The 12620-nt window shown below is 41.6% G+C and overlaps 1 protein-coding gene and 1 long non-coding RNA gene across 5 annotated transcripts in view; one reads left to right on the top strand and one right to left on the bottom strand.

Moving 5' to 3' along the window:
• LOC145720742 (uncharacterized) overlaps positions 1–12620 on the bottom strand; it is a 440998-nt gene that overhangs the window by 290425 nt on the left and 137953 nt on the right. The window lies entirely within an intron of this gene.
• Positions 1817–12620, top strand: part of FAM117B (family with sequence similarity 117 member B) — a 77287-nt gene continuing 66483 nt past the window's right edge. Inside the window, exon 1 of one of the 4 annotated variants that reach the window (XM_081815358.1) lies at positions 1817–2661. In XM_081815358.1, the coding sequence (XP_081671484.1) occupies positions 2064–2661 (598 nt within the window). In that variant the 5' untranslated portion in view covers positions 1817–2063. The remainder of the gene's footprint in view (positions 2662–12620) is intronic. The other 3 variants (XM_081815359.1, XM_081815357.1, XM_081815356.1) reach the window with 3 other exon arrangements.

The raw sequence follows: 12620 nt of genomic DNA, 5'->3' as shown, positions 1-12620 counted from the left end.
TTTGGTGACATCAAAAGTAATTGATCAGGCACACCTGAAATAATATAACATTGTGTATTAATTATACTCAAACATTTTTTAATTAAAAAAAGAAAAATAAACACACTGAGGATGGAGGAATGAATTAAAAGGGTAGGCAAAAATATAATAATCTCGAACTCATCAGGAAAAGAAAATTGATCAGGAAGGCCCAAACGTGAGGGCTGCTGAACTCCCTCAGTTTAATTCACTTAAGTATGTACTGAGCTCCTGCTTTGTGCAGGACAGAAGTGTCATATACCGGGTCCATGACATCTTTATTTAAAGGTTTATTTTCTCTCTTACTCATTGTTTTAAGATGGGACTTCACTATCTGCGTGGATCTTGTTGGCAGTTTCCTGTGTGTCCTGTCTCATGAGCACTGTTTTTGTCTTACCACAGGTTGTTGGGATGGGTAGTGATGTCAGATCTATCCAGAGCACCAGCCAACTTAAGGCAGGTTCATGGGTCAAGGGCTTGGGGTCCTTTTAGTGGTGGGGGAGAGAGGAGGAATGGGTGATAAGGAGAGATGTGGGCCTCTGAATCTCATGGAGACTCTGGAATTACTGAGTATCTTCTACACACTGTATTCTCCTTTAACCCTTGGTTAACAATCATAATTGTATGAAGGAGATGGTTCTGCATTTTACAGATAAGGAAACTGGCTAGTGATCTATTTAAGGTTACAGAGTAAATGGTGGGTCTGGGGTCTTCGAAGGCTTTCCTCCACAGTGCACAGGGTCCCAGTAGAATTTCAGGTCCAAAGCAAATCATACTGTGCCCTCCATGCTCACATTTTTACAAGACGAAGTCTGTCTAGAATGTACATCTAATAACCTAGTAAAAAGAGGTCATGGACAGGCAATTTGTAGCCGGAGAAGTCAATATGTGGTCTATGGGTCTACCTTTCTTTTGGTCTTGATAAGGAGCTCCTAAGATTTTAGACTAGTGTTACTGCCTGTCTTCCTAAGTTCTTGCCCATACTACAAAGACCTGTTTCCTTCATTAGACAAAAATATGAATGGCTGGTCCAGTTCTGTCTCAAATAACGATGTATCAAATAAATCCCTTTGCAAACTATGGCACTTTACAAACTTGTAAGGTAGCACACATCTTTCCAAAGTATCAAGGAACTGTGACGTAGCTGATTAAAATAAATTCTTGATGACTCGAGATACTGGAAGGTGGCGAAATCACTTGGTAACTGGACTTCATAGATACGATCTAAAACCACATTCTAAGAAGCAATTTTAATCTTTCTGAGATTTGGCTCTTTGTAGAGATTTAAACCCCAAAAAAAGGAGACGAGGAGTAAAATGCCAATAAGATTAATTAAATTTCTTCTTTGAGCTCTGTCCAAACGTTGACGGAATTAGGACAGAACAAAAAGAGATGAACTTACACATCCTCTGCGCGTTAAAACTGAGGTAAGGAAATGAGTTATGGGGAAAAGACTTGAGACATCCTTGGGGACCGCTCTCGTTCAGGACATTTCCTTTCGCAACATTCCAGAGTCTGAGTCCCCAGGGCTCCCCCCAGTGGGAAGGGAAAGACGCGCGTGGCCAGGCGCGCGTACGCGTACATTCACGTGTACACACAGACACGCGCGCGCGCACACATTACACATACACACGGCCTGTTTCCTCCGCTCCCCCTTCCCCGGGGGGCGGGGTCTTTTTCTCTTTAAAGAGCAGACGGTCTCCGCGCAAACCCAGGCTCTCTAAGGCCCCGGGGGCCCGGGACCCGAGCTGCTAGCAGCCAATGGGCGCGGTGGAGCGGCTCGAGCGCGGCTGACGCTACACCAATGGGCGTTCGCGGGGGGCGGGGGCAGCGGAGGAGACACTATTGTTGATGAGGAGGAGCGGCGGCGGCGGCTGCACCACCTCGTTGCTGCCGGCCGCGGCCCGGGCGCCCCCTGCTCCCCGGATTCCGGCTTCGTCACCCCGTCGCAGGGACCTTCCCTTCGGCCTCGAGAATCCAACCCCTGCAACCCAACAACAACAACCCCCCCCCGTCTCGCCCAGTCACCGGGGAGGGGGGGGACCATGTCCCAGCGGGTGAGGCGCAATGGGTCCCCCACGCCGGCCGGCTCCCTCGGGGGCGGTGCGGTCGCCACGGCCGGGGGAGCCGGGAGCCGCCTGCAACCCATGAGGGCGACGGTTCCGTTCCAGCTGAAGCAGCAGCAGCAACATGGCAGCCCCACGCGGAGCAACGGCGGCGGCGGCGGCAACAACGGCGGCTGCTGTGGTGGCGCCTCAGGCCCCTCAGGCGGCGGCGGCGGCGGCGGCGGGGGCCCGCGCACCGCCTCGCGCAGCACGAGCCCCACGCGCGGCGGCGGGAGTGCGGCCGCGCGCACCAGCCCCACTGTGGCCACGCAGACGGGCGCGTCCGCGACGTCCACGCGAGGCACCAGCCCCACGCGCGGCGCCGCGCCCGGGGCTCGCGGGAGCCCCCCGCGGCCACAGCCCCCGCCGCCGCTGCTGGGCACCGTGTCGTCGCCTTGCTCGTCGCCCACCCACCTGTGGACTGGCGAGGTGAGCGCGGCCCCACCCCCAGCCCGCGTCCGGCACCGGAGAAGGTCCCCGGAGCAGAGCCGTAGTTCCCCGGAGAGGAGGAGCCCAAGCGCCCCGGTTTGCAAAGCAGGTACGTGCTGGGGACTGCGCAGCGAGGGGAAGGCGGCGGGAAGGGGTCCCGGGCGCGCGCTGCTTTCGCGCGGGGACTGCGGCGCTACCGCGGAGCGGGGCGGCCGGGGGCGGGGCTGGGGCGGGGCCGGGGCGGGGCCCGGGTGGTGCGGAGCCGCCTTCCCGGGGCGAGCCCCGCGCCCTCTCCACCGCTCCGTTTGTCTCGTTCATTGCTCTGCCGACCTTGCGCGGGTCCCGTATAGTGCAGGTGCAGCCGCTAACCTTGTAGTTGGGCTGAGACTTGTTAATGATAAACCTGGGATTCTGGCCGCCGACCGGTTACTGCTTACCCTCCCTTGGGGGTGAGGCTAGGAGTGGTTTGTCACTTTAAGTGACATGGTTAATGTTAATATAGCACATGTCTGCTGCTAAGTATTTCTCTTTCGCAAAACAGTTTCAGATTGTAAAGATCGAATTCATTAGCATAGCAGATTTGGATCCCTGAAGAGACGTGAGGCTGGGAGCGTGTTAGCATTTCCTAAGACTTGATAAGTGGGTAGCAAGAAAGAAGTTAAGGAAGATGCCTTTGGAAGGTTTATGGGCTTTATCTTAGAGTCTGGGTGTCTCTCTGAAATACTGATAGTGAGGGCGCCTGGGTGGCTCAGTCGTTAAGCGTCTGCCTTCAGCTCAGGTTGGGACAGAGCCCCGTATCGGGCTCCCTGCTCGACGGGAGACGTGCTTCTCCCTCTCCCACTCCCCCTGCTTGTGTTCCCTCTCTCGCTGTGTCGCTTTCTGTCAAAAAAATAAATAAAATCTTTTTAAAAAATGAAATACTGATATTGTATAGATGTAAAACGATTTGTTTTATTAAAAAAACAAATCCACCGATTGTCTCCTTGTTATTATTTTAGGGACCAAAAAAACCCTGTTGTTTTTCTATGTACTTGGGAGCTTTCTTGGTTCTGAATGGAGCTGTTGGGTTCCACTGGAGTCATTCATAAAGTAACTCAAAAAGAAATTCAAATTGTGAAAGTGGAGAGAGAAGATTTGTCATCTGATTGCCTTCGTTTTAGAATCTACTAAAAAAAAAAAAAGAAATGGGTGGTTTTTAGTTTATGCAGTAATACTGCAGACATATACCTTTGTTTTTCCCTTGTCTAGAGAATTTCTTTAGAGTCTTTCAGTCAGAATTACTGGAAATTTCAGGAAACTTAGTACAGTACTTCTCAACCAAATAAAAGAGATTGTTAAGTGATTTCAAGGGTCCCTTCAGAAACGCAGGGAGCAGGATGAATCTTTCTTACTATTTATTTTATCAAAGATTTTAGACAATGGATACGTTTTTTACAGAGATTGCCCTGGAAAATGATCAATAGTGTTTTCTAATCAGAAAAAGAATACTGTTTTAAACCCTTTGAAAATGCAGTGTTTTTTTAACTTCTGTTGTTAAAAGTACTAGAATCCTCCTCCCCCTCAAATAATAGTTATCACTTTACTGAGTTCCTGCTGTGTGTTTGGTGATTTACCTACAAGATCTCATTTTAACTCTCATGGTAGGTTTTAGAGAGGTTAAGTAACAAGTGGTAAAATTGATATTTGAATTCTCCTGGGTGGTACTCCAAAACCATGTCTTTTATATTAAGAAGGTAGCTTCATGGTATGTAAGATAGAACCTGGATATATATATAACATAGCAAAATTACACGTGCTTAGGTTTTGAAGCGACTCTTAGATGTATCTGGTGAACATAATTACTTCAATTTGCCTTCAGCCTTCGGGAGCCCGCATAGTGTGGAAAGTGGAAGGGGGAGGAGGAGGTGGTGACCCCAGTCTGATAACAGAATGTGGCTACCCTCTCAACTGTGTGCCCCTTAAAGCAGAGCAGCAACCTGAGGAGAGCACGGTTAAATTAAGTATTGGCAAAGAGTGGAGGAAGGTGTTCTTTTTTTCTGCTCTTTAGGACTCTATTTTCTGGGATCTCCGTCTCCTCATGTGCCCACTCTTCATGTTTCCCAAAGCTCCCCTCTCTCAGATCTGTCATTCCATTCATGCTGTAAAATTAACCCTTCTTAAAAGCTTCCCCCGTGTCTCCCCACCAAAAACAAAAAACAAAAACCCAGAAAATAAAAACTTTCCTCTAGTGCAGCACGCTTAACTAGATGTGAAAGGAATAGTGCCTGTCATTAAGTTACACTGAAGTGGATGTCTGATAGCTTCCTTCCTAAGAATGTCTTGTTTCACTCTAGTAGCAGAGTAGGAGTTTCAGATTTCAGATTTCAAGTCTTTATAACACAAACAAGATAATTTGCTGTTTTCTTCAGACTAAATCTGGAAGGAGAGGAGGGGAAAAAGGAGAATCTTTTTAATCACTGGTACTCCCATTTTGATTAAAGGAAAATTATCACCAGTTTCCAGCCTCAGTGAAATGTAGAAATCTTTACTGGTAGAGAGGAAGGGTCTGTAGTTCTGTAAACCTCATATGACTCAAATTCCAGGGACTATCTAGATAAGGCTGCCAACTTCAGGGTGTCTGTTAATTGAACTGGATGCCCTAACCTTTGTTAGGCCTGAATGCCTCTGAGTTTGAGGTCTCAGAATCTTTAGAGGGGCATCCCTATTCTGCCGCATCCCTATCCAGTTGCTTTATTCCCCCAGGGTTAAAGATAACCATTTGTTAATCCAGAACTTCCTTCTCTTGACTACTATAAAGTCATCCAAGCACCTATCCCTGACATATTTTAAACTTCTCACCTTCAGTGCCTGCCATCTCCATGGCAAACTGGTTTGCCATTAGGAACTGCGAAATGCTTAGAGAAGGTAACTAGGCAACAGTGTTAACTGTAGATAAAATGGGGAAGAAGGTGAGGTTTGTTTTGTGCTTTCCCTCCTTTTGTCTTAATAAAATGTCAAATAGGCATATTACAAATGGAGAGGTGGCATATTAGCATATAGGCTTTGGATAGACAGTCTGGGTTTAATATCTGTTTTCCACCACCTAGGAGCCATGTGCTTTGGGAATGTGAATAACTTTCTAACCCTTAACTTTCTTATCTGTAAAATAGGTGATGATGATGATGATATCTGCTTCATATGGTGGTAAGGATTAAATGAAAGGAAATTTAAAAATACTCAGCACAGTACCTCAGTATAAAAGTTAGATATTGTGTATCATATTAGTTTTGCTTCTAGTTTTAGTGGATGTAACATAAATTGCCAGTGTAGGCTTAGTTTTCATGGTTGTATGAAATTTCAAGTTGGAGAGAACATTGCTTGTGAGCATCCAGAACTGTAGTTCAAGTGTGGTCTGTGGTTCATCAGAATTACTTAGGGTCCTTGCTAAAAATGTAGACTTTGAAAGTCCCCCACCACACCCCCCTGTGATTTTGCTGTGCTCCAGTTTGAAAAGCAGGCACTAGAAACACCAAAGAAAAATAGTTTGAAAACTCAGTACAGGGGCGCCTGGGTGGCTCATTTGGTTAAGCGTCCCACTCTTGGTTTCAGCTCAGGTCATGATCTCAGGGTTGTGAGATTGAGCCCCATGTTGGGCTCTGCACTGGGCGTGGAGCCTGCTTAAGATTCTCTCTCTCCCTTTCCCTCTGCTCTTCTCCCCCCACTCTAAAAAAAAAGGGAGAGGATACTAGTAGTGTTTACAGTAGAGGATTATTAGAAGGATAAAATCCTTTTAATCTCTGTGTGGTTATAGAAATCTCCCAGTATTAGCTATTTTCATATCTTTATCATCCTCATCATCCAAGGGTTTAGACATTTGGGGTAATTTGTAGTGGTAGTAGTATTTACATTCTTAAGATGTGTAGCATTTATAGTTACTCAGGAGGAGTAGAACATGAATTTGAGATGGGAGAGACTAAGGCATCGAGCATGTGAGTTTAGGTGCTATGGAAGTGGAAATGGCAAGGATAAAAGAGAGTGAGGAGAGTGTGGTAACCTTTTGGACATAGGGATTGAGAAAGAGGCAGTTCAGGATAATTGGTTGGTTGGTGGTACTAATTTTGAAAAGTAACACACGAGGGAATGCAAGCTTGTGAAAAGAAAGTGAATGAAGTTTTAGACATGTTTAGTTTGTGCTCTCAGGAAATCCAGGCAATTTCTTAGACTGTGGCAAATACAGTTTTTAGAACTCAGGGGTGCAGTTTGAATTGCGGGGAAAAAAATTGGGACTCATTGATTTCAGTTCAGTAAACATTCACTTAACATGTACTTCATGCTAGGCATTTACATGTGGACAATGCTTGAAATGATCAGAATGGATAAGATGATGGGGAGAATCCTGAGGATAGAACTCCAGGAGAAAACAAGCATTTTAAGGGTTGAAAGTTAAAAGCCAGTGAAGGAGCCTGACAAAGGAAGGAGAAATGGTAGAATAGTGTTGAGAAAGCCAGAAGAAAGGTTAGATTTCAAGGAGGGGATGATAAAGATTTTCAAATTCTGTGAAGAGAATAAGTAGGGTGACCCTGGAAAATAGGCTTTTGAATTTGGCATTTCCGCCAGTTGATGATTGTTGAGAGAGAGTAGTTTGTGGGGGACAGAAATTGGATTAAAGTGGTAGGTGAGGGTTATTAAGTAAGGGTAATGATTAGAAATTACTCTTAAGGAGTACAAATTACTCTTATGTCACTGAAAGGAAGGAAAGTGATGAAACAGGATGAAAAGTTGAGCTAAGGTTCATTTGTGTGTGTATAGGATAGGGAAAACTTAAGCATGTTTTTAAGGTCTGGGGAAAGGATTCAGAGGAGAATGAGACTGCAAGTGTAAGAGAAGATGAAAATAGTAGATGGAGCAAGGTCATGGAAAATGTGAGCGGCAATGGGATCCAGCATGTGGAGAGTCTGGAAATCTCAGGAATGACTAAGGACACTTCTTTCTCTGAGGATGAGAAGGTGGTAAGGGTGGGTTAAAATGTCAGATAACTTAGCAAGAGAAGGGAAGGAAGTTGAGAAAGTCAGCTACTTCCATGTCCAAATTCCTTTAAGAAAAAAGAGCGTATTTGTCCTAATACTGTATTTTTAAATTTAAATTTTATTTTTATCAAAATACATTTATGTAATTAAAAATACCAAATAGCACGGGGGCGCCTGGCTGGCTCAGTCGGTAGAGCATGTGACTTTTGATCTTGGGGTTATAAGTTAAAGCCCCGTGTAGGGTGTAGAGATTACTTAAAAAATATATTAAAAAAAAATCAAATAACACTGAACTTATAATCAAATAAAATGTTTTCCCAAAACATCTCTCTCTACTCCTACTTCCTGCCCCTAGACACAGTCCCTTTCAACTCTTAGTACTCTTTGTTTCTGGGGAAATTTTTTCTGTCATTTCTCCTTTCTGTTGTCATGTCTTTTTGGAACCCCTGCTATGTGGGACCTCTTGAATTGAACTAATACTTTTCTTATTTCTGTCCTAGTTTATCTTTTTGTTCTTCTTTCTAGCGGCTTTATTTTATCTTCTGTCCTTTCAGTTGATTTTTAAATCTTGGTCATATTTTTGTTTTTCAAGAGAACTTACATTGCTGTCTGATTGTCAGGGTCTTCTGAAAATATTTATAAAAGGTGTAAATACCCTCAAAGTTCTTTTTTTGCCCTTTGCATTATCTTCAGAGCTCTTTTTGTCTTGAGCTTTGTCATGTTGAAAAGTGTCATTAGTTTTCTATTACTATTCAAATAAGACCTGGAAATGCTGACTAGATGTTCTGTCTGGCTAGGTCAGGATGGTGGACTGGAGGATCTTAGGATGACGACGAAAGGACTCTCTAATGTAGGGTTTTTTTTTCCTGCCAGGTTTCCCAGGGAAGAGTTCTACAGTATCATGCCTGAGGATATGTCTGGTGTCTTTAAGTCCAGAGCCTGCCAAGTTAATCTCTCCAAAGCAGTTTTTCCCAGTCTTTTTGCTCTGGAGATAATTTCTGTTTCTCAAGGAACTCCTGCTTTCATGATCACTAAGCTGAGATATAAATGGTAAATGCTCTTCTGAGTACAGACGGATTTCTCTGTGGATCTATTTGACCCATGTATTATAATTTTATTCATTTTGTGTAATTTTCCCTCTTCCTCTTCTTGGGGAAAAACAGTTTAGTTCACATTTCTTGAAATCAATCTTCCTTCCTCTTTCTTTTTCTCTTTCTTCATTCCTTTCTTTACTCCCCTCTCCCCTCCTCTTTCCTCCCCTTCCTCTCTCTCTCTTTTTTTTTTTTTTTTAAGATTTTTATTTATTTATTTGACAGACACAGCGAGAGAGGGAACACAAGCAGGGGGAGTGGGAGAGGGGAGAAGCAGGCTCCCCACAGAGCAGGGAGCCCGATCCGGGGCTCGATCCCAGGACCCTGGGATCATGACCTGAGCGGAAGGCAGACGCTTAATGACTCTGCCACCCAGGTGCACCTCCCCCCCCTTTCCACTTCATGGCCAACATGGGGCTCAAACTCCTGACCCAAAAATCAAGAGTTGCATGATTCACTGACTGAGCCAGCCAAGCGCCCCAATCTCTTTCCCTTTCATAGATTTTTAAAATTCCTAAGACAACCACAGTACATTTTGCTTAGATAATGCCTAAGACAACCACAGTACATTTTGCTTAGATAATTGGCCTAAACCAAATGAGATTTAATTTTTCTAAAGGTAGACTCAGTAGATTTAATTTAAATAAAGTTAGTAAAGTTAGTTTTTACAATATGAAAATTTATTGACAAAATTGTATAATAAAGCTATGGAAACCATAAGCTAAGATAATATGAAAAAAATTTAGCCTGAGACACAATTTGTATAAGAGTTTGAAAGAATTCTTTCTGAGTAACATGATCTGTCTCAAATATAAGTTATGCAGAATCGTACACATCTGTTGGTTCCTTGATCTCTTTTATAGACTTACACATAAAAAGTGATGTTTCAAAAATAAAAACAAAATTTATCTCCTTAAGGCAATACATGTACAGTTTTGCTATCCAAATACTCAATTCTGGGTTGAACTTGAAATGAGCACACCCACATTTCATTTTCAAATGAAATGAAACATTTCTTTCCCTGCTCTTGATGCTTGTTAAACAAGAAAAAGTTTGTTTATTCATATAAGAAGTTGAAAATGCAGCAAATTATTCATTGCTTTCCTGTGAATGGCAAGACACTTTTCTTTGCACAGAAATCTAGAACTTCTGTTGGACAGTACAGAAAATCTTGGGTTGAGTTTATAATCAGATTGCAGCTAATTTATCACTTAATATATTTGCTTTCAAAACTTGGTTGAAACATCTTTTCTGCTGTTGTCTTTTTTCCTGCCTGTTGTCCTTGTGGGTTATACCTTTCTATTTCTTCAGTCTTATAGTAATAGAACAGCTTTCTGTTAAAGGCTTGCATATAGTGAAGGTGAAATTACCTATAGTTTATTCCAAAAAGACTACATGAAATTTTTAGTTGACCATTCTTCTTTATGAGTTAGTGTTAAATTCTTTTGGAAGTAAACTTAAATCTTTTTTTGGAGTTCTTGCTCTTAAAGGGCTGATTTTGTAGTTGTATGTTCTAGTCTACCTACCAGCATGTATTCCTCCCCTCTCCTTTCCTTTCTTTCTCTGTAGATAATATATACATGTGATAAAAAAAAAATTATAAACGGTAAAACAAAATACAGTAAGTCTTCTCCATACTTGTCTTTAAGTTCATTATTCTCAGAGAAAATTCATTTAGCTGTTTCCCTTCTATTATTCCAGAGTTACTCTATGGCATATACAAATATGTATATATGTGACTATGCTTACAAGTTTATTTACCACTCATTTCATCAGGCTTTTTTTGAACATTTTGATCATTTCCAATCTTTTGCTGTTCAGTGGTATATTATGTTGAATATTCTTGTTTATACTTCTTTGTGTACTTATGAGTTTATCTGTAGGATGAGTTCTTAGAAATGAAATTTCTTGGACAGAGATACACATTTTTCTTTCTGTTGTCAAATATATTTCAGGACTTGGTGTCAGTTCATACTTGAGTTCCAGGAGCCTATGTTTTTTTACGCTATCTTCCTTTGGATTGCTATTTTTTTTAATGATTCCATTTTATCTCCACCATTAGTTACTAGTTATATCTCGTTTTAATATGCTTAGTGGTTGCTTGAGCAGCGCTGTCCAAGAGAACTTCCTGCAGTGATGGCTATGTTCTGTATCTGTGTTGTCTAATAGTTCATGTTATAATCTTCTTTTAATATACTTCCATTTCCTGCCTCCCATCCTTTGTGCTTTCATTGTCAAATATTTTGCTTCTCTGTTATAAATCCTACAATACATTGTTACTGTTTTTACTTTAGATGATTATCTTTGTAAGAAATTAAAAATAAGAAAAAATCTTTTTACTCAATTTTTACTGTCTTCAGCACTCTCAAGTTGTGTGAAATAGAGCGGTTGTAGTGTGAATGAAAAAGGACTTATTTGAGAAGCAAATAATTGATAGGACTTGTTAACTGATTACATTTGAGGGATGAGGGAAATGAGAGAGCATAGTGATGGCTGAATATTTTTGACCTAGTCAGGTGATTAAGTTAACAATGTTGTTAATGACAACTGGTTTCATAAATGCTACTATATTCTGTGTGCATACAGAGTAGACCATACACTTTTGGAGCATGGTGCACTAACATTTTTAATAATAACATGGACATTTTGGAAGATAAAAAAAATTTTTTTTACACTTATCCTTCTAATTTAGCATTCCTAAAAATTGTTATTTTACTTGGTGTTATACTGGGATTTACTGAGCTCTAGTAGTTTCTGGAAAACCATTTCACATCATTTATGTTTTCCTATTGTGCATGTACTGATATTTCTAAAGATAAGGATGAGTGATGTCTCTTTATATTATTTTAGAACTTAAGTTCACCTTGCAGAGCAGCTTATAAGGTATTAAGATGACATCCCTGGCCTTAATGGACTTTAGAATTAAAGAGAGAGGCAATATTGAATGTTGCAATATTCAAGGGTTAATAATAAAAACAAGAAAATATATAACGTTACTAAGAAGAGTAGTATTTAATGGCAAAAGTCTGATAATGGCCATATGGGACTCTCTCGTGAGTCAGTGCTTTATGTGTAGACATGGATTGCTAGGTAATTTCTAGGTAGACATTCTTCACTTCTCTAGAAAGCAGTTGCATTAATGATATCCCTAAGAATTCTTGGAACGTCTGCTTCTGGAAATTGATTTAGTGTCAGAATGCACCTGATCTACTTCAGAAATGTTATGTTTCTTGTATAAGAAAGGCTTAGAACCCATATCTTTGGACAGTCTCCCTGCCAATTAATTTTTTTTTGAATATCGTGTGGCCCACCCATTGCTTCTGTTACAATTAATCTGTTCCTTTCTCCCTTCAACTGGGGGGAATTGGGGTAGGGAGAACTTGCCAGATTTAAATGAGACCCAGTAAAAATTTTGTTCAAATGAGTGAATGGATGGATTCCTATCTTTAAAAAATATTTGTAAAGACCCACGCCCCATTTGTTTTTTGTCTATTTTTTCCTGTTTGGAAGCCTTGGTACACCAGATTTTGCCTGGGTTGAGTACTATTTTTTTTGTCTTATAAATGAACTTCCTGTATGAAGATTATATTGCTAGCTCACTATTGAGTATAGTATCTTCAAAAATCCTTGGAGTCCTCCTGTTGGAAATTCCTTTAATACTGGAAAGTTGCATATTTCTAGTAACAGATCATTAGATTATTCTGGTCCATCTACACTTAACTGATATTTTTTAAATTGATAGTATACTTTTAATTGCTAACTGGGTTTAAAGCTAAGTATAGTAAGAGATTGTGGAACAGTTTCCCCCTTTGTAAAGCTTTTAAAAATGTAATTTTTTTTATTATGTTAATCACCATACATTACATCATTAGTTTTTGAGGTAGTGTTCCATGATTCATTGTTTGCGCATAACACCCAGTGCTCCATGCAGTACGTGCCCTCTTTAATACCCATCACCAGGCTAACCCATC

This window comes from Leptonychotes weddellii, chromosome 3 (assembly GCF_054177405.1).
Source record: "Leptonychotes weddellii isolate Sample4059 chromosome 3, ASM5417740v2, whole genome shotgun sequence".
NCBI classification, from domain to species: domain Eukaryota; kingdom Metazoa; phylum Chordata; class Mammalia; order Carnivora; family Phocidae; genus Leptonychotes; species Leptonychotes weddellii.
The sequence above is the reverse complement of the archived record's forward strand: the minus strand, read 5'-3'. Positions and strand labels throughout refer to the sequence as shown.